This window comes from Passer montanus, unplaced genomic scaffold (genome assembly GCF_014805655.1).
Source record: "Passer montanus isolate IOZ18808 unplaced genomic scaffold, ASM1480565v1 scaffold2, whole genome shotgun sequence".
NCBI classification, from domain to species: domain Eukaryota; kingdom Metazoa; phylum Chordata; class Aves; order Passeriformes; family Passeridae; genus Passer; species Passer montanus.
Window position 1 is genome coordinate 218,075 of NW_024366591.1, and position 18,958 is coordinate 237,032.

Consider the following 18,958-nt stretch of genomic DNA (forward strand, 5'->3'; position numbering starts at 1 on the left):
GAGTGAGCCCAGAGAAGGGCACCAGAGCTGGAGAAGGGTCGGGAGCAAAATTATGAAAAGGGAGCTGGGGGTGTTTAGCCTGGGGAAAAGGAGGCTCAGGGATGACCTTATCACTCCCTACAACTGCCTGAAAGGAGGCTGTAACCACGAGCGGGTCGGCCTCTTGTCCCAGGAAAGCAGCGACAGGATGAGAGGACAGAGGCTGCGCCAGGGGAGGTTCAGGTTCGACAGTAGCAGGAATTTCTTCGCATGGAGGTTAATCAGACAACCAAATGGGCTGCCCAGGGCGGTGCTGGAGTCACTGTCCCTGGAGGTGTTTAAGGAACGACGGGACGTGGCACTCAGGGTCTAAGAGACGGGGTGGTGCTCGGTCACAGGTTGGACTCGATGACTCTCAGAGGTCTTTTCCAACCTAACCTAACCTATCGATGTTCTGGCGGGGCCCGCTCCGCTCAGCGACAACGCCACCGCGGGCTGCCCTGGGTGCAGGGGCCGGGATCGGGAAGGCGGCCGAGGGCCGTGAGCGGCGCCGGGGCCGCTGTGAGGGCGGCGCTGAGGGCAGAGCCGCCCGGGCCCCGCTGCGGCCCGGCGCTGAGGGCCGGCACCGGGGGAGGGCGGGCGGGGCGCGCCTGGGCTGTGAGGGGCTGTGCCCGGGGCCGTCGGGGCGCCTCGTGGGTCTGCGGTGACGCGGGGTGTGTGGGGTATTAAAGGGTGAACAATAGGGAGCATTTCGTAGAGCCGTGGTGGAAGTGACCCACGGGGATCAAAGTCCAGCTCCTGGCCCTGCACGGGACACCCCAGGAGTCACCCCGTGTGCCTGAGAGTGTTGTCCAAGCGCCGCTTGAACTGTCTCAGCCTCAGTGCTGTGACCGCTTCCCTGAGGAGCCTGTTCGGTGCCCGACCACCCTCGGGGTGAAACTTTTCCCGATAGCAGTCCTGCAGACATCCTCGCAGGTGTTTCTCCCCGAACTTTTCAGTGCTGGGGTTTAGGCGCTGAGCTCGGCAGCCCCGCAGCAGGCACGGTGCTCCCTGAGGAGCTCGGGGGAGCAGCAGCCCCGGAGATCCGGGAGGAGGAGGTGTCTGCACGGTGACAGGTTGTGCTGGTGACATGTGTGGCCTGGGCGTGTGCTCACCAAACACTCCCCGGAGAGCGGGGCAGGAGGCGACTGGAGCCTTATCGGAACGGGAAGAGTGGCTGGAGGGGGAGCATGTCTGCGTGGGAGCAGAAGTTGGTCACAATTCCAGCCATAAACTGGAAACTTACTCTGGTGAAATTGCAACAGTACTTCAGTATTGTTGCTCGGTGTGCTGTGTTTTTCTGGCACCGTGGTGAGATATGAACAGCTGTAAATGTTGTTCTGGGCGGGGTTAAGCCCAAGCGCTGCTGCAGCTACCTGCAGGGCAAGGTTCTGCTGTCTCTGTGGTGTCTGCCTTCAGGAGTTTGTAACGCAGCTCCTGTCAGACTGCTCCACGTGTGAGTGTAGGTGGATGTTCGGCAGTTCGCTTGCCCTCGCACACCTCTAGCTATAGAAGTCTTAAAAGGGCCTGACACTATTACACTGGTTTGCTTGACGAGCAATGAGCTCTGCAAAGAGGCAGTTTGGGGGAAGTCAAATGCAGGGGGATCAAGGGGAGTAAGTAGATAAATACTCAGAGGGCATGGCATTAATCCTTTGGCAGACTTTTGGGGAAAAAGATTTGGGTGTGAAGGAAAGGTAAAGATGGAGTTGGAGACATTTGAGCAAATCAGTTCATAATACAGCCTGAAGTTGAGCATTTTGTGCAGATAGGGAGGTCTCTAAATTGGATTATACTGACATGGATTCCTTGGCTTACCAGTTTCAGAATGCTGTGGGAGTTCTTTTGATCTGCCAGTGTAAGTTTGATGTAAGAAAGCTGATTCCTAATGTGATGTCTATGTATAAACAGACATTGATGTGCTTATTTGCAGACATTCTGATATTCACAGGCATAAATATTTAGAATAAACAAAGATTGTCATAAATTACGATTGTCATCTTAAGATTTTTTTTGCATTCCATTGGATATATTTATATATATCTGTGTGTGTTGGTGCTGAATCTGTGGGGAAAGTTATCTCCATTTAATATAAGTATTGCTGTAAGCAACACAGTTCATTTTTAGCAAGATTATAATGCCACATTCCAGACTCTTTGAAGTGTTCTGTGTTGTTTCTGATCCAACTATTCAGGTTGTGTTACTTGTGGAATAATTACTGTAGGCTAAAAGAGAGTGAGGGAGTAGCCATTCACAAACACACAAATGTAACTCTCAAATATTTTTGGCAGAGACTCTACAAGTGAATGAGAACTTCTCTCTACAGAATTGAGGTGAAGAACTTCACCATGGGTCAACAGATTTCAAACCATACACAAACTGTAATTAACAAGTTGCCAGAAAAAGTAGCAAAGCATGCCTCTTTGGTTCAAGAAAGTGGTTTCCTAACCTATGAAGAGTTTCTGGGAAGAGTAGCTGAACTCAATGATATGTAAGCCTTACTTTGCTTCTTTTTCTTTTTTTTTTTTTTTGTGTTTTACAGAGATCTTGTATGCAATATATTATTGTGTGCTGGCTAAGCCAGAACTGGCCCGATGGTTTGGAAATTATCTTTAATTTCTTTTTGTTTTTATAATGGTTGGAATTCCTCTTCAAAACCAAAGCCTTTCTCCTCCTTAAATTCACTTCTCTGCAGTACTCTTCTACCAGCAAGTGTTGCTCTCTCTTAGAAGTTCACAAGAGGTGATTTAGAGTCACCTTTTTGTTAGTGTCACCTGGGTCCCTTATTGTTCTCCCTTCCACCTGAAGGTGCAGTGCTGCTTCCTCTCTGCTTGTCACTTTGGGTAGGAAGGAGCAGTAGGAGCCTGGCAGGGACAGCAGATCCACGTGAGGAGGGTGGCACCTGAGCCAGAGCTGTTGGTGCCCATCCCTGCCACCTCTGCAGACATGCCAGGCTGCTCCTCATTCAGGATGAGATGTATCTTACTGTCCCAAACCAGTGACCTAGATAATCCCAAACAAGAGGCTGCTTTTTTGTCACAATTTTCATAGCCTGCCTTTTGCTAGACCAGTACAACGACAGTAAAAGGAAATTAGCAAAAAAGCAGTGTTGTCTTTTTTAGCCTGTATTTTTGGTATACAGTGAGAGTGGTAAAATGAAGTGGAAACACACACACACACTAAGGGATTTGTAATGTTTGCTATTTAACTAAAATGTAAATTTGTATTCAGTTTAGAAATTATCTTGGAGAGGGTCATACTTTTGTGAATGACCTTGAAAAACACACAGCTGTTTTCTGGGTAGACACATAAATAGATTTTGAAGAACATAACTTGATATTCTGCCTGAGACTCCAAGCATTTGTTAGTATAATTCACTCCAAACTACTGTTAATTAAGTGGTTTCTTTCTTTCTAGTGTTTACTTAAGCCTGAATGTATTCTGATTCTTATGGAATAGAATGTTGTGTCTGTGTTCCATTAAAAAAACAAATCTTAGGTCACCTGACACATTCACCTGAATACCTCATTATTAATATATACTAACAAAAATACATCTCATCAACATATGCTGGTACTCACGGGCTTTTTTTCTTACATACCTGCTGAGGAAATAACCTTTTCAGATTGGAGACAACATTGTGTGATTACTGTAATAAACAGTGAGAGTATATATGAATTTCAGTGTCTATACAGGACACATGCTTGCTGATGCTGGATCAGAAGACTTGCACAACACTTTCTGAAGTTTGCTGTGCAGTTTAAAGTGAAGTGGATTCCATTCAAATTCAGTGTATTCAATGACATGCTAAGCAAGTCATTACTCTATAATATGATGCCCCTGGGCAGTATTGCTAAAATCTCTTTTAAGGATAAAGAACAGACATGTGAACCATAAATAATGCCACTGGCTGAGGCTGCTGATCTTTGCAGGTCCAGCACATGGCATTAAACTGATGTTGCTTTGTTTCAGTACTGCAAAATTGGCTTCTGGACAAGACAAACATCTGTTGTTTGAAGTGCAGCCTGGGTCTGATTCTTCTGCTTTCTGGAAGGTGATCGTTAGGATAATATGTACCAAAGTAAGTGTGAACATTTTCCTTTGATGGCCTGTTTGTATGCAAAGATTTGATGACTGTCAGTTTTACTTGTAAAGTCCAACACCTGCTACATGTGTTTTGATAGAGATGATGTATTCAGAGATGCTGTTGGAGATAGATTAAGTCTCAATTCTAAGTTTCTGCAAAAATCACGGCAACAAAAATGTTTTTATAGCTAAGTTTAAAGGAGTGAGACCTTCCAGTGGAGCACTTACAGCCCTTTAGTCACAAATGCAGGTGATTTGTGAGGTCAAGTAGTCGAATGTACAACAAACTGCCAACTGTAGATTTTGAAATTAATAGTAGAAATTAATCAGGTCTTTCAGGCATTATTAGTTGAGCTACTGTGCCTGTACATAGTCTGATCCCTTAGAAAAACAACCTAAAGATTAAATGTTTTAATTTATGACAAAAACGTATGAAATTTGTTCTGTCTAATGAGGAGATTTCCCCCTCTCTATCCTATCATTAAAGTCCTTTAATGATCCTGAATCCCCTGAGCAATCTTAACGTGTGGTTAAACAAGCCGACCCTCAAACTCTGTTTGAAACCAACAGTAGCTGTAGTTAGTAGTTTTCTGTTTACTCCTAGTTTTCATTAAGGCAGCCATCACTGCAGGCAAGTTTAAGTTCAGATATCAAATGTCTGATTTTCCTGTGCTTGGTCCTAAGTTCAGCCCATTTCTTTGGGGGTTAGGTCCCTGCTCACACCTGAATCCACTTCAGTAGTGATGGCAATTGCCTTGCCCTAAAATTGTGGTGCTGCCTGTGGTGTTCCTCACGCTGCACCGGCTGCGGGCAGTCCTGACTCTTGCTGAGCAGATTGCCGCTTGTGAATGTGGTGAAGGACACTTAGGAAGGAGACTACTGCCTTACATGAGAACTGCAGTGCTGTACAAACATTCTGAGCAATGCCAAGTTAAAACCTGATAAGTAATTGTAAACAATTCTCGTATCTTAAGATAAATAAAACAAGTGGCATCGTGGAAGCTTCCAGAATCTTGAACTTATATCAGTTCACTCAACTTTATAAAGACATCACCAGTCAAGCAGCAGGAGTTCTTGCACAGAGTGATACTTCTGAAGAAGCTGCTGAGAGTTGGAGGTCTCTGTCTTCGTGTCAGGCCAGCTTGTGGATGGGAAGGTATTTTGATACACAGTTACAGCATAAGCATTTTGGGCGTTGTGCTTCAAACCTGAACTACAAATACCTGCTGATGAGAACTGCTTGTTCTTGACAGCAGCAGGCTTTGTACCATCTCAAACAGGGACAGACACCTTCCCTTGCACCAAGGGAGCTGCAGTGCGCTTGGGTGAAATCCTGAAATATGGTGTTACCATACCTTAGCTTCAGAACAGCCCTTTTAGAGGTCAGTTCTAGTAGAAACATAGTATATGTTAAATCTCCTGAAAAGGAAACAAGAGGAAACGGAATCAGCTGCAGCTACAAATCCAGGGGGTTTGACAGTGTTTGTTTAAACAGATTTTGTTATTGTTCCACTTAAACTTTCTCTTCCTCTTACATTTTGGCATGTGAAAGTTCCCATCTGTTGCCACTAGAAACCCATCCATTATGGTAATAATTTAACTTGCAAGACTGGAAAAATGTGAATTGTCTCACTCATGTTGACCTTCTGCTTTGTTAACCAGCGGAAAAACAAAAGACTGAGGTCAACACCTGCAGTAACTTGAGTTCAAACTGAATGTAAAAGCAAGAAACCTGTCACCCTTTCCCTGTGTGGAAGTGTTGCTGCTACCAGTAATTCCTTACTTTTCCTGAATAAGTTCATGGTTCTAACTCAGTTTAAGTGAGGTACAGCTACATTCTACAAGAAAAGGTAGTAAATGGTAGAGTTCTCTATGTTCACCAGTGAAGAGCTGGCAGCCAGGTATTTTCATGAAACAGCCTGAGTGTCCCACTTCAGCTGTTGAAATGAAAAAGGGGTCACCTGTGTTGTCACTCCATGGAGCCCTCTGTTTTTTTAAGTCAGTGGATTGCAAAAGGTATTATTTTAATTTCATTTAATTTCCTGTGAATTGTGGACATGTTTGAGAAAGAACAGGAAAATTGCTTTCTCAAGGTTATACCAGAACACACATTTTCCTGGAAATGGTCTTTTGCTTTAAACAGACAAATCAAACAACATAGACCTCACATACTTAGGTAAAACAACTTTATAAATTGCTAAAGTAAATGAGAAAAATAAAAGATTTCCTATGTGAGTTTCTTTTTCAGTTTTTCAGACTGGGAGACAGAGGAGATAAGCATCCTTCTTGTTTGCAAACTTCATTACATGAGGCAGTGTCAATCACAAATAAAAACAGAGTATACTTTGCTAATATGATGCAGTTTGGTGAGCTTGTGTCTTAGCCAAATTTTTAAAGTTACTAAGGAAAACATAAGCTGAAGCACCTCTGTATATTTTTCTGGGATAACCACCCATTTGCCTCAGTTCTTCTCACATTTTTCAGCTCTGCAAAGTTAGCCCTCACTATTTAAAAATAGCGTTATCTGTTCAATTCTTCTTAACTTTTCCCCCTAGAATAATACCCCATATCTCTACAACATCCACTTCCTATTCAGAGCATTCAAAATATGCCTAAGTGGTTTATGCTTTCTGATAACAAAGAGATAAGCATTTCCTTTGTCTGTCACTCCTTTATTTTACTGTTTCTTCAGGAACTTAGTGACTATAGCTGACTTTGCAGAAGCTTTATAAATAGGCCTTGTATAATTGCTTGTATAGACAGCAGCAAATCTCAAAAATTCAAGTGCTATTAAAGGTTAGTACTCAGAATTGCATGGCGGAGGATAACGAGAAGGGAACAGGTCTAAAGAACACAGTGAGCACTGTTCTTGGAAACTATTGTCCTCCTTGTATGCAAACTGCCATCTGAAAAGAAATAAATCTGTCATTTTAAAGTCATTTCTCCAAAAGCAAATTGAAAAGGAAACCCCAAGGACCTACTGAAAGATAAAGCAAAGGCATGTTGACTGCTGTTCAGTAGGTGGCTATTCTGTGCAGATCAAAAATCAATCTGTATTTGACAAGCTCCCTTAGATACCTAAGCAAAAGTGGTCTGGTCAGTAGTCATCAAGGTGAACTAACTCCTGAAATGCCATTTTGTACTGGAATGCTATCTCTGTCCCTCAGGTCAGAACAGGGATTCCCACATTGGGGTTTTTGGAAAACCCAGGCAATTTTGAACACTGCCTTGGTTGTTTTGGAAGTGAGCTGTGACTATAAAATTGCAAACTTTACATATGTGGTTAGGCCAGTGAAAGCAGAGGATTTTCTGCACCTTTTTGCACTTGAGAAGTCTTGGTGGTGCCAGTATTTGAGATACTCCTGATAAGAACGTTAGATAAAGATATCTAATATATGGGGAAAAGATATAAAATGTCAACATCTATCTTGGGTAGTGACATAATTTGTAAACTTCCCCACCAACAGATACACCTGGGAGTTTAATTGGAAAAGCTGTGGTATCAGTCATCTTGAGAGTCCTAATTTGAGAAGCCCTCACATGGAGCATATTGCAAGCTAAAATCAGCCTTTTCAATCTAGTGAGTAGTTCAGCTCCTGGCATTGATGCCATGTGAGATGAGTGAACCTGCATTCTGGTAGTGATGCTCTTGACATGCATGTTTCTGTCTAGGATATAAACCAGCACAAAGAAATTTGGCAAAGTTCATTATGACATAGTTCAGCCTAAGGTGCACTGACAGGAAGGCAGGTTCTTCTCCTGCCTTTAGTGTAAACAGTGTTTCTGTTCTTCTGCCCAGTCATGTGAGACAAAGCAGTTACAGTTCCTCACACTTCCTTGTTGGTATGAAAAGGGATTTACAGAGCCATTGACAAGACCAAAAGCACCTGACACAAATAGTAACAAAAAAACCTGACACAAAAAATAAATGTACATTCTGGCTTAATTTAATTCATTCACAGATTAAAAGCACAGGTGTTTCTTTCTGGCCATCACTAATTATTATGAACAATGTAGTAACTGGTGTAGTTACTGGGGCATAAATATCAAACATCTGGAAGAAAACAGTGTCTTCTCTTCTGCAGGGTTAAACAGCTGACAGATGAAGAGGAATGTTGCATCTGCATGGATGGGCGTGCTGATCTAATCCTGCCATGTGCTCACAGTTTCTGCCAGAAATGCATTGATAAATGGTAATATAGATGAAAGGACATTAATTATTTTATAGTATGCATGTTTCAATTTGATTTGACAGATTCTATGGTTGCCATATAATTTAAATTGAGTAAAAGCAGACTGAAGCAGAAGGAAGGCAAGGAATTTAGTAAAAAAGAAATGTGAAAATGCTATTCAGCATTTGTTTTGTAATTTCTTACCTATTTTTATTCTTCTAAAATTTAATTGTTACAGTCTTGCTCAGAAACTTGAGAAGATGGTACATGCAGATGCTGGCATGTTATGCTTTACAAATCTCATTTAAGGCTTGTTAAGACTATGCAAATAGGAAGGCAAGTTGGACTGTCTGTCACTTACTTGGGAAATAACTATCAGAAGGGTTTTTTCCCATATGTTATGCTTTCATTTCAAACAAATAGCATACAATTTACTGATTTAACTATATCAGACTCTGCCAGAAAGATATTTCTTCTCCATGGCAGCACCTTTGGATTTACATATATAGCATGTAGTATACAGTGTTCAGCTTCACAGTAAATTGAACACCTTTTCAGCTTCTGCATCTCTGATACACCAGTTCTTTGAAATGTGGGAGAGAAAAATTCCTTTGTGGAAGAACACAGCTCTTGGCTGGCCATGCAGGCCCTCAAGGATTAGGGAAGTGTCCTGGCAGTCTGGCATTAGGGGACACAGACCTACTCTGTTAAAAAAGGCTTTTTTTGCCTGGTTAACGCAAATGGGTTTACACATAATTTGTGCATAAGAATTTGTTTTGTGGCTTTTTGAAAGACTTACTGAGGAAGTTACTCTTGTAATAAACACCAGCTTTCCACAAGGAAAAACATACTAAAAATCACTGGATCTCAGAATACAGCAAGTAATTCCTCTCTTCTGGGAAAATGTCCTAACATCTATCAGCAGGACAGGGCTTAGTTTAGTGACTGTGCTGGAGAGTGGATTATACACTGCTTTGGCTGATGAATCAGCTGAACTCCTCACTGAGTTAGAGTTGCAACACGCCTTTTTTTGGTCTGTAATTTTTAACGTTGCCTTTTTTTGGTCTGTAATTTTTAAGGTTGATCTCTTAATATAGGTATAACAGAGGCTCTCAGTTCAGACATAAGTGTTGGGGACCCCTGAGATGGTGGAGTGGGTTGGGACTCCAAGGGGGCAGTTCTAAACCTCTGTGGGCTGCATGACCCAGGAAAAGGCTCCTGCTTCTCTTTATCTAGGAAGCCTATGGAGACTGGTTTCTAAGGAGCTCAGCTGAATTCCTGAAGATAGGAAGAATTAATTTAGGCAGTGAATTTCCATTTAAACTTTCTGGCCAGGTAGACAGATGCATCCTGTCTGACCTGAGCAAAGGCCTAGGAGGAACATGATTCCAAATTTTCACTCAGAGAATGGAGCTGCATTCAGAAGTTTTCCTCACAAAGAAAGAAGTTTTTAAACAAACAAAATAGAGCGATGGCCGAATCCAGTTAATGTGATCATTCTTGAAGTTCTCACTGGGTTGATTTTTGTTTGGGTTTTGCTTGTCCTTTTGGGGGCTCTTTTGGCTTTGTCTGGCCAGCAAAAGACCATCAGTGAAAACCACTCATTTCTGTGCCTTCCTAACAGGAGTGACCGCCACAGAAACTGCCCCGTGTGCCGCCGGCAGGTGACTGGGGCAGGAGATTCCTGGGTGGTGTCAGAGGCCCCCACAGAAGATGACATTGCCACTTACATCCTTAACATGGTGGATGAGGCGGGGCAGCCCCACAGACCCTGACCCTGCCCAGCAGGCTGATCGTGGCAGAACCACTTGAAGCTTTGTTTTCCCCAGCGTCTGGTTTTACCCCTCCTTGCCGTTCTTCCACAGTCTGTCCTTTCCTTCTCCTCTTGGCTGTGTGAGTCTGCGCTGCTCTCCTGAAGCACAGGGTATCTGAGCAAGTCTCTGTGTGTGCAGCCCTCGTTATTGAACTGTTCTTTCAGCATCTCTTTGATCATTAACACAGTTTACTTTAACAACAGTGTTTGATATTAATTAACAGTTCAACTACTCGATGAAGCAACTTGTAACAGCACAACTACAACTGCAAACTGCTGTTTGAGCATCACAGTGTACTGCTACAGAGATGAACCCTGGCAGATGGCTTGACCTCACAGTTCCTACCCTTAAAAGTAGTCCCTTATTCACAACTAACGTGAATAAAGAGGATGAGTTAGCACTAGTGGTTATTAATTTGAAACTTGAAGATGTCCCACTGCCTGATCTTCAGTAGGAAGTTATTGCTGCTCTTAGTGTTTACACATACTTAATCTGATCTGTTATGACTTTTAGTTATTATTTTAAACCTGTTTTCGAGAGTGTAGGCAGGTCTGTAAAAGTACTTGTGCACTTCCCCTTATTCTTCTAACAAGACTTTTAGAATATTTTTTTAAAAATTATATTTAGCATAGTCTTATTAGCTTGGAAACATTAAACAGTTTAGTGCACAATCCTAAAAGCAGTAAATCAGCTTCTCAGTAGTTTTTGATAAAGAACAGCTAATACTATTTCTAAACATTGGGCATATCTGAAGAGAATGCCTTTATTTGATTAGCACTTAAGGTGTAGTTTAGTCTGATGCTGTGGCTTTATCTGCTCCTCTTGAGTTTTTGAAGTGATGAGATCAGAGTTAAAAGGTATACGAAGAGTTACAAGTGATAATCTAAGTAAGGGTGCTCTACTTTATATCTACAAGTGCAATATGCTTTTATGTAGCAGAGGGAAACTTCTTTAACAATAATGTGGCTTGGAGTGAGATGCACGTGTGACAGCTTGGAAAGGGATCTCTCAACTGGAGTGCAACAGTATTTTCTGTCTAGCAGAATAAAGTCTTCAAGAGCTTAGACAGTCTAAAATTGTTAGTATTCAGGAAACCCATCTTAAGCCTCTTGTGCATAGTGTTATGGAAATGAATGGCTACTGTAGAGCATTAATTTTATATATATGTATATTAACAATTACTACTTTTTCTCACTCAGTAACCTCAAGTTAAAATATTCAAGTGTAGCATTTGAGGGAGTAACAGCATAAATCTTGCTTACTGTGAGACTGCATTTTTCCTTACCATACCTGTTAAAATTCCATGATGCCATAAGGCTTAAGTCCTTTTGTCACAGGCAGGTTCTGAACTAAAAGGCATGTGCACATGTAGATGTGCACATTTAGGTTCTTTTTCTTAACTGGCTACAAAATAACTTAATTACATCAATTTGTTAAAGAATGTGCACAGAGTATAGCACCTATTTGAGCTTGGCTTGTGACACCATTGTCAAAGTTATCATAGGTTTTAAGACAGAGAAGCAACATACCCTTCATGTGTCTGTTATCTGAGAGCCAGTGTGGCTGAGTGTGTAAATCTGTATTTAGCTATGGAAAAATCCTTTTAGGAGTGTATATAGCTGAGAACTCTTTTTTGTTTCCCCTTTCTTAAGCCATTGATAGCAATGAGATATTCTTCAGTAAATGTATGGAGTGTTTGGTTGCATAAAGGTGGTTGTTGTTTGGGCTGGAAGCGTTACTGGCCCAGGATTTCCCACTAAAACGTGTGCAAATATTCCTGATCCAGTTTGGTTTCCTTTTGCTTTTTGAGCTTGCATTAATCCATGTTCAGAACTTGCAGATAATCTTTGAATTTTTTAAACTTTTTATATCACTGGAACAGAAAGAGCATCTAAATGAAAGACTCAAGCTAACTTTATTTTTCAAGTACTTCAAGAATTATACTTCTGAACTGAGATTTTATAAGTTGACTTTCTGCTGAGAACTTACATGAACTTCTTAAAATGTAATTTTATAATGATGCAAACAGGTTGTTAATTGCAGCATAATGACAATTACAATATAAACTAATGCAAAAATTATTTAAATAGTGAAAAAGTAAACTTTGTATTCTGTACAGCTTTTTTAAATTAAGTTGCTGTAATTCACACTGCTGTGATGTAGATACTGTAATGTGTGCCTTGTAAAATATATGTACTGTATGTTATATGCAGAAATAGATACTTTAACAATGAAAAACTAGTAATTTGGTACTGGTTGATATTACTTAGTCTGAAGTACAACATTTAGCAAACAATTTTGGAAAAGGAATCCATTGGCATAGACATAGCAATGAGTTCCAGAAGCTAGACCTTGAAAATGTGAATTACTGCAAATAGCTGTTGGTGGGGGGCATTAGAATAAATTAACTTTCTTGTGTTAAGTGAACATTTCTTACAGGTTTAATGTGAAATTGTAACTTAAACATTAGAGATGGTATTAATGGCTAAGAACATTCCACTATATTAAACTTTGTGTATGAATTGTGCAATAAAGTTACATTGGAAGAAATGTTAGAGTTCTTTTAAGCTTAAGGAATCTCCTGGCTTTGGTACCACAGAAGTCTGAAAACTGAGTTTTGATCCAAATAAAATTGCATTGTACAGATGGTGTGGTTAAAAGTGTGGCACTGTAAGTCAGAGCTCTCTTAAACTTTGAAGGGTTGTATCAACAAGGATCAGCAATGTATCTCAATGCAGCTCTAAAAAAAAAAAGAAAACAACAACAACAACAACAACAAAACCCTGGCTCTGATTTGACCTCTTCTAGGTACACAAATAAATTGGAATGTTCTGAAGTGATGGGAGAAATTAAACAACTCTAATTCTTAGAGGACAATATTGAGGAGCGTGTTTGTTTGGGGAAAGGATTTTTATTTTCAAAGAAGTGTGATACACTTTTTCTCCAAGTAATTTCATCTTGTTTCTGATGATATTTTAAATTTTAAGAATGCTAAGGTTTGGCATATTTTTTCTTGATTTTTTCCTCGTTTTAAGTAAGAATTAAAATATGTAATTAATGTAACTCTTTCCTTTGTCTAGTTACTTGGCTTATCTGTTTGGATCTTTGGAAGCCAAGGCAGAAATGGGAGCAGAATTCCTTAACAGATCAGGAAATTAGAATGGATAAAATGACCAGTTGACAGGCACAGCAGGAGGTAGGTGTACCAGAGCAATTAGCAATAAATTATATTTACTAGGTTTCAAGTTTAGACACCATATCAGTGTGATGGGCATGATTCTTTTTTTCGTGGGAAATGGTATATTTCCTTATCTTTCCTTTAAAGAAAACTCTATACATAATTAGAAAGGTTTTCTAATCCATACTCTTTCCTGTATGGATTCCAGGGCAGCAACTGAGATCTCTGTTACAGGTTTGAACTGAGCTGTTCAATCCCACCCCTGTAGAGCTGTATGTGCCAAATGCATTATTTTTGGAAGGAACATACTGGCCATGGTTCTTTTTGCTTTGCATATCCAGCTGATCCTGGAAGAACAGCCCCCCCAGGGAGCCCTAAGGATGTTTGATGTAAGTAGGAGCTGCATGTTAACCTGGCTGGCCTTAATCCTTACACTGCATATACACAATGCTTTGATTTTGTATTCACACACACTCTGTAATGGAAGTAATATGACAGTAATTAAGTATTTTCTTTGGGCTTCTGTTGTTAAATTATCCCTGGATATAACTTGCCAGAGGTTTTATCCTCACCTGTTTTAAGTGGTTGAACAGAATTTTGCTTTATGAGTGTCTTAAACATCAGTCATTCCAAAACTGAATTTTTGTTAACTGTCATTTCTTTCAATGCTCGATTCCAAGGCATAGAATTTATCATACAACAATATTCTTTAAGGACTGAAAACTTTTCCTGCTGGGATGTCACTAGAAATTAGCCTGGATGGGGCTGTGTGCTTTCCAGTGACCACAGTGTGTGATCACCAGGCAACGTTTTGCTCTGAGCCAGCCAATGTTACAGCTGTGAGGGATGGGACAGCACATTCTGCTTTTGTGTCTGAGCTGCCAAGATGTTTATTAGCAGATCTTTACTTACCTCACTAAGCCATCAAAATCCAAATAGGAAACACTGGGCATGGGATTTGTAAGTTTAATATTAGAAGGAATTATCAATTTTGTGAACTTGGATAGAACTTTGCACTGTGTGTCTGCTGGAATGAAGAATACAATCCAAGAGGTGATTAAATGAGCACTCTTCTTTAGTCCAAAGTGCTATTTAAAAATGCTAGGTGTTTTCACAAAGTAAACCTAAAGTATTTGGAAACCTGCACCTCTGAAATTTGTAAGTGTAAGAAGGTAGGAGATTGATACAATAATCTGTGCTTCCATGCTGGTGTGGTTCTGACCCATTTTAACAGACCTTCAAACACTACTTTTTATGTGAGACCTGTCAGTCATGGTGAATGACTGATGAAGCAGTGGTGTTGGCATCTCACTATTATACTGCCTCAGTATTATAGACTGTGCTGCTTAACAGTGGTGTTTAGTGCTTTGAGAGGTGTGGGGGAGAAATGCACATTGCTCAGTTACAGATGCACCTGTACTCCTGTGCTTCACCAGTGCTACTCATGTACGGAAATAAAGTTTGTGTACTGAAAGGGATGATGTTTTAATCTTCATCTAAAAATCAAAACACTTCTTACTGAAGCTATTCCTCAAAAGTCATGGGGACTGTAGCAGGATATCTGTGTTGATACTATTTGTTTAAATCTGTCACTTGTTGGCTTCTTAGTTGGGTTTTATCAGATGAATCTGTTGTGTGTACTCACAAAATCAGTGCACCTTGAACTGCTCGGCCGTGAGGGTCAGGGCTGCTTTCCTGCTCCCAAGGCTGGGTGTCTTTGACTCTCAGATCAATATCTACAAGTTTCCAGGACCAGCAGGAGCTGCTGCGTGCCCTGCCCTGGTGCCCAGCTTGGATGAGCAGGGAAGCAGCGTGGGCACCAAGACATGGCAGGGGCAGCAATGCAGTTTCACTTTCAGAACTTGATGCCAGGTCTGAGTGGTTGGTTTGCATTAACACTGAATTGTTTTAAGCCAGATAAGCCTTTAGCCTCTTCTCCTAAATAATGCTCACTGTCTTCCCTACTTAGGTTTAGTCAATTTAACTGCACATAGTTTTAGTTCTCCTTAAATGTGGAGATTGGGAGAAGCTACTTTTTTTTTCGAGAGATATACACACAAAATCCATAACCATATTCTTTTACAATTCATTCATTAGTGTAATGTTTAATGCTTCCACAAGAGGCAAAAGATAAACATCATGTAACCCAGGCACAGAAAGAAAAAAGCAGTTTTTACAGACACCTTTTCAGACTTGGATTTTAACTAGGAAAAGAGAACAGAAATGTTTAGCCACACATAAAGAACAATGATACAAGACAATAAGGTAGCTCTGGGCTGTGAAAAAAATATGCATTCTCCAGTAGCAGAGCAAAGTTTGCTAAAGTAAAAGAACAGAAAAAAATTGTTCAGGTGGATAGGTTGTAAACATCAAATAACCATAATTAACCATTTCAGGTTGAAAGTATAAAATGCTTTTGAACCAACAGATTTAAGGAAGCCTTGAATAATGTTTGAGCCTCTCTCCTAATGAAGTAAAGAGCAAGTAGGTTGTTCTTCCATCCTGCAGCAGTACTTACCCAGTGGCCACCTGCAGTGATGTTCTTCCAGCCCCTGAGTCAAACCAGCTGTGTTCTAACCCGGTTTGACCTCAGCACAGCTGGGGGGATCAGCCACTGCCCTGTCCTGCCCTGGTGTCTGTGTGTACAGCAGTGACTTGGGCTGGATCTGTCTTTTCATTCCAGCCACAGCCTGAGCCTCAAGGTTACTCTGAACAGCCTCACATCAGCACGAAAGTGCAATTTTAGAAAAACAAAACAAGGCAAAACTTAAGAACTGAACTTGGGAATCAGTAACATTTGCCCAATTAAAGGATGACCAGGAGAAATGTAGTAGTAGAAGCTTGAAAGGATGTCTGTTTCTATTTCCCCAAATATAATACTATAAGCCAAATTTCCCCTTAAAAGCAGCACACAAGAAAGCACAGAAAGCAGAACTTGTGGTCATGACCACTTATGTGTTACTGTGGTTATTGTCAGAATCCCAGTTACTGTCCATTCACTGAATATGCAAATCCAGTTGGTTTTTTTTTCAATAACAGCTACAGACCTATTAGAACCTGAGGTAAGGAAAGCTGAAAAGGTATTAAATATATACACAAATTTGGTGTAATTTTAAGGAAACTAAAAAAGACATAAATGACAACAAAAGCACTTACAATGATCTTCAGGTGAAACAACCCAAGTAAATCAGCTGGAATTATTTACCCAATGTTTATTAGGTGGAAATATTTAAAATTGAAATTCTTCATACCATGTTGCTTATTTAGCCCAGATGCAGATGTTTTTCCCAAATAATGTTATGTTGGTAACAGTTTATTAGGAAGTTGTACTGATGAAAACAAGACATTTGCATTTGATGCAGCTGAACAGCTTAAACCACTTTCTCAGACTTCATCCCAAGCAAATGGCACCAATCCTGAGACTGCATTCTATGAGCTGCTAAAGTTTCTAACAGTGAGGCTGACAGGGGCTGCTGACTGAGAACTTGGGCCAATTTTGCTCTCATACAGCTGGACAGCATAATGTGGTTTCACATGATTTTAGGGGTACAAGGAATACAAAATCTGGCACATTGCAGACATTAGGCTGGGGCACTGAAGAGCTGAATTGAAATTCCCACCACCTGTCTGCAGCCCTGGTTTTGGATGAAAAGCCTCTGCAATCACTGCAGTTCCCTCTGCATGACACTGGCTAACTGTGATGGAGAGTGGATGGCCAGAGCTCTTCCACTTGGACCTTGGACTCCCTCAGAGCAGCCTTAATTCCAGGCTGCTTCCTGACATCTTTAGGTTTATCACTCTCTTGGGGGGTTCTTGCAAGGCTGCAGAGCTATAGGAGTTGATAAGGAATTCCTCCTTCCCCTACTTTAGTGCCATTTCCTTGCACAGGAGAAGGGCCTGGCCTAGGAAATAGAAGTGGCACAAGACATCTGACTGAGCACAACATGCAGGGTTCAAAGTCAGGTGAACCTTGAAGGGCCAGTATCACTTACTGGCTTTTTATGCATTCATGCTGAATGCCTGTTTGAAGAAGCCCAGTGTCCCTGTATTAGAGAGCAGGGGTCTAACCCTGAGCTCAGAACCTACCTCAGGGACTGCAGGCTTTTGAATTGAGTTGCTCTGGTGGACTGACAGGCAGCCACACCCTCTGCTTCCCCAGCTCGAGTCTTTTTGGGTGTGAAACTATATGCAGCTTCTACAATACATAGCTGCCATCATGTTATCAGCCTTTAATCCTTTCTGAAGTACTGTATCATAAAGATGATGAAACAGAAAGAGGATTGAAAGTGATAAATACTCCAGTAGCTGTATTTTACTAACCACTTCCTCATAAATAAATAGTTTAACATAATATACCATGATTTGAAATGACAGATTTCAAGTGGGCTGGCTTCTGTATAAATAGACAGCTTGACTTCCCATTCAGCTGTAGTTGACTAAAATACAGACTAAAACAAATGTGTAAAAATATGTCAGAAGTAGGACCAGAACCAGGTCTGGCATTTCTACCACTGATTCATAAGAACACTTCCCTTTTTCAAGTAAAAAAATTCTTTTTATATGCAACCAGAATTATCTGCATAAATTTCTAAGTAATTTGAACGGGCATATCCACATATTCCCATTACAAAGAAATAAAAAATGTTCTCAACTTTCAAGGCAAAATTTTCTTGATGTAATTAGACTCATTACAATGTATAATAGTGATTTTGACACCATGTTTTCCATTTGCTAGATTAAAAAGCATTCATCTGCTGTTCTTCACTGACATCCTACATAACAATAGGAATTAATTAGTCATTGAACACGATTACCCAATGTTGGTTTTTCTTCTTTTCCAATGTAACTGCTGAAACATTGAGTTAAAAACTGTGTCAAAATACCTTCCAGAATTAAAGGGTGGCCTCAAAATTCAGCACCCCATAAAAGCTGCTAACAAAAAAAAAGAGTTAAACTTAAAAGTGTTAAAAGCCATGACTGGTACTGAGACTTGCAGGACCAACCCAGGTGGGTGTGTGCTGTCAGCATCTGTGGGATCCCCAGGTGCACAGCACAGCTGCACTACAGATATTCCCTCTGGTTTCCCAGGCTACACAGCAGGGCACAGTTAAGACAGTATGAAACAAATAGTACATGATTCTGAGTTTGCATTTAATATTTACAGCAATCTTAAAAAGCCTAATGTTCGTAGAAACTGAAATCTTTGCAAGGAGAATAACGCAGTAACAAGTGATGGCAAACACTGTTTACCTTCCACAGATACTCCCTTTGTCTCTGGACTGTTCAGTTGTGTCTCTGTAGCATCAAAGACAGGTGATTTGAGGTTAATTAGCATATTATCCTGCTTAAGAGGAACATATTCTGGTTTCTCTGAGTTTGTAACTACTTGGACAGAGTAGAAATATCTTCTGTTCTCATGGCATCAGCCAGGAAGCTGAGTTCATTGCACAGAGTCTCGTACCTGAAGGCCATCCGGATCTGGGCAACATTTGTCTTTCGAATGTCATTTCCCTCAGGCCCCTCCTTGCAATAATTCACCCCTAAGAATTTCTGCTTTTCCTGTGAACGGGATTAAAAGTCAAAAGGAAGAAGTCAGTTCAACTGCTTTGACTTATTGCAGAAATAAGTGTTAGCTGAATGAGTCCAGTACAAGTGAAAAGAGCAGTTTCAGCCAGCTGGCCGTTGAACTC

General features: G+C 40.8%; 2 protein-coding genes across 4 annotated transcripts in view; one reads left to right on the forward strand and one right to left on the reverse strand.

The window, feature by feature from the left end:
- Nucleotides 1-611: 611 nt before the first annotated feature.
- RNF141 (ring finger protein 141) lies at nucleotides 612-12,750 on the forward strand. Of its 2 annotated transcripts, none has more exons than XM_039706775.1 (6): nucleotides 612-1,887; nucleotides 2,310-2,509; nucleotides 3,991-4,099; nucleotides 5,079-5,260; nucleotides 8,190-8,297; nucleotides 9,901-12,750. In XM_039706775.1, exons 2-6 carry the CDS (start codon nucleotides 2,325-2,327, stop codon nucleotides 10,049-10,051), a joined length of 735 nt encoding a protein of 244 aa, XP_039562709.1. In that variant the 5' UTR covers nucleotides 612-1,887; nucleotides 2,310-2,324; the 3' UTR covers nucleotides 10,052-12,750. The 2 variants fall into 2 exon arrangements, with proteins under 2 accessions (XP_039562709.1, XP_039562708.1); XM_039706774.1 differs by having other exon boundaries at nucleotides 612-1,876.
- A 2,603-nt stretch (nucleotides 12,751-15,353) lies between these two features.
- The window catches only part of AMPD3 (adenosine monophosphate deaminase 3), a 32,822-nt gene continuing 29,217 nt past the window's right edge, over nucleotides 15,354-18,958 (reverse strand). Inside the window, exon 15 of one of the 2 annotated variants that reach the window (XM_039706770.1) lies at nucleotides 15,354-18,827. In XM_039706770.1, coding sequence (XP_039562704.1) covers nucleotides 18,651-18,827 — 177 coding nt within the window. In that variant the 3' untranslated portion in view covers nucleotides 15,354-18,650. The remainder of the gene's footprint in view (nucleotides 18,828-18,958) is intronic. The other variant, XM_039706771.1, reaches the window with a different exon arrangement.

Coding starts and splice junctions, on each gene's coding strand:
- RNF141 (XM_039706775.1), top strand. CDS start 2,325: ATGAGAACTTCTCTCTACAGAATTGAGGTGAAGAACTTCACCATGGGT. Junction 4,100..5,078: donor TTAGGATAATATGTACCAAA/GTAAGTGTGAAC, acceptor TCGTATCTTAAG/ATAAATAAAACAAGTGGCAT. Junction 5,261..8,189: donor GCCAGCTTGTGGATGGGAAG/GTATTTTGATAC, acceptor TCTCTTCTGCAG/GGTTAAACAGCTGACAGATG.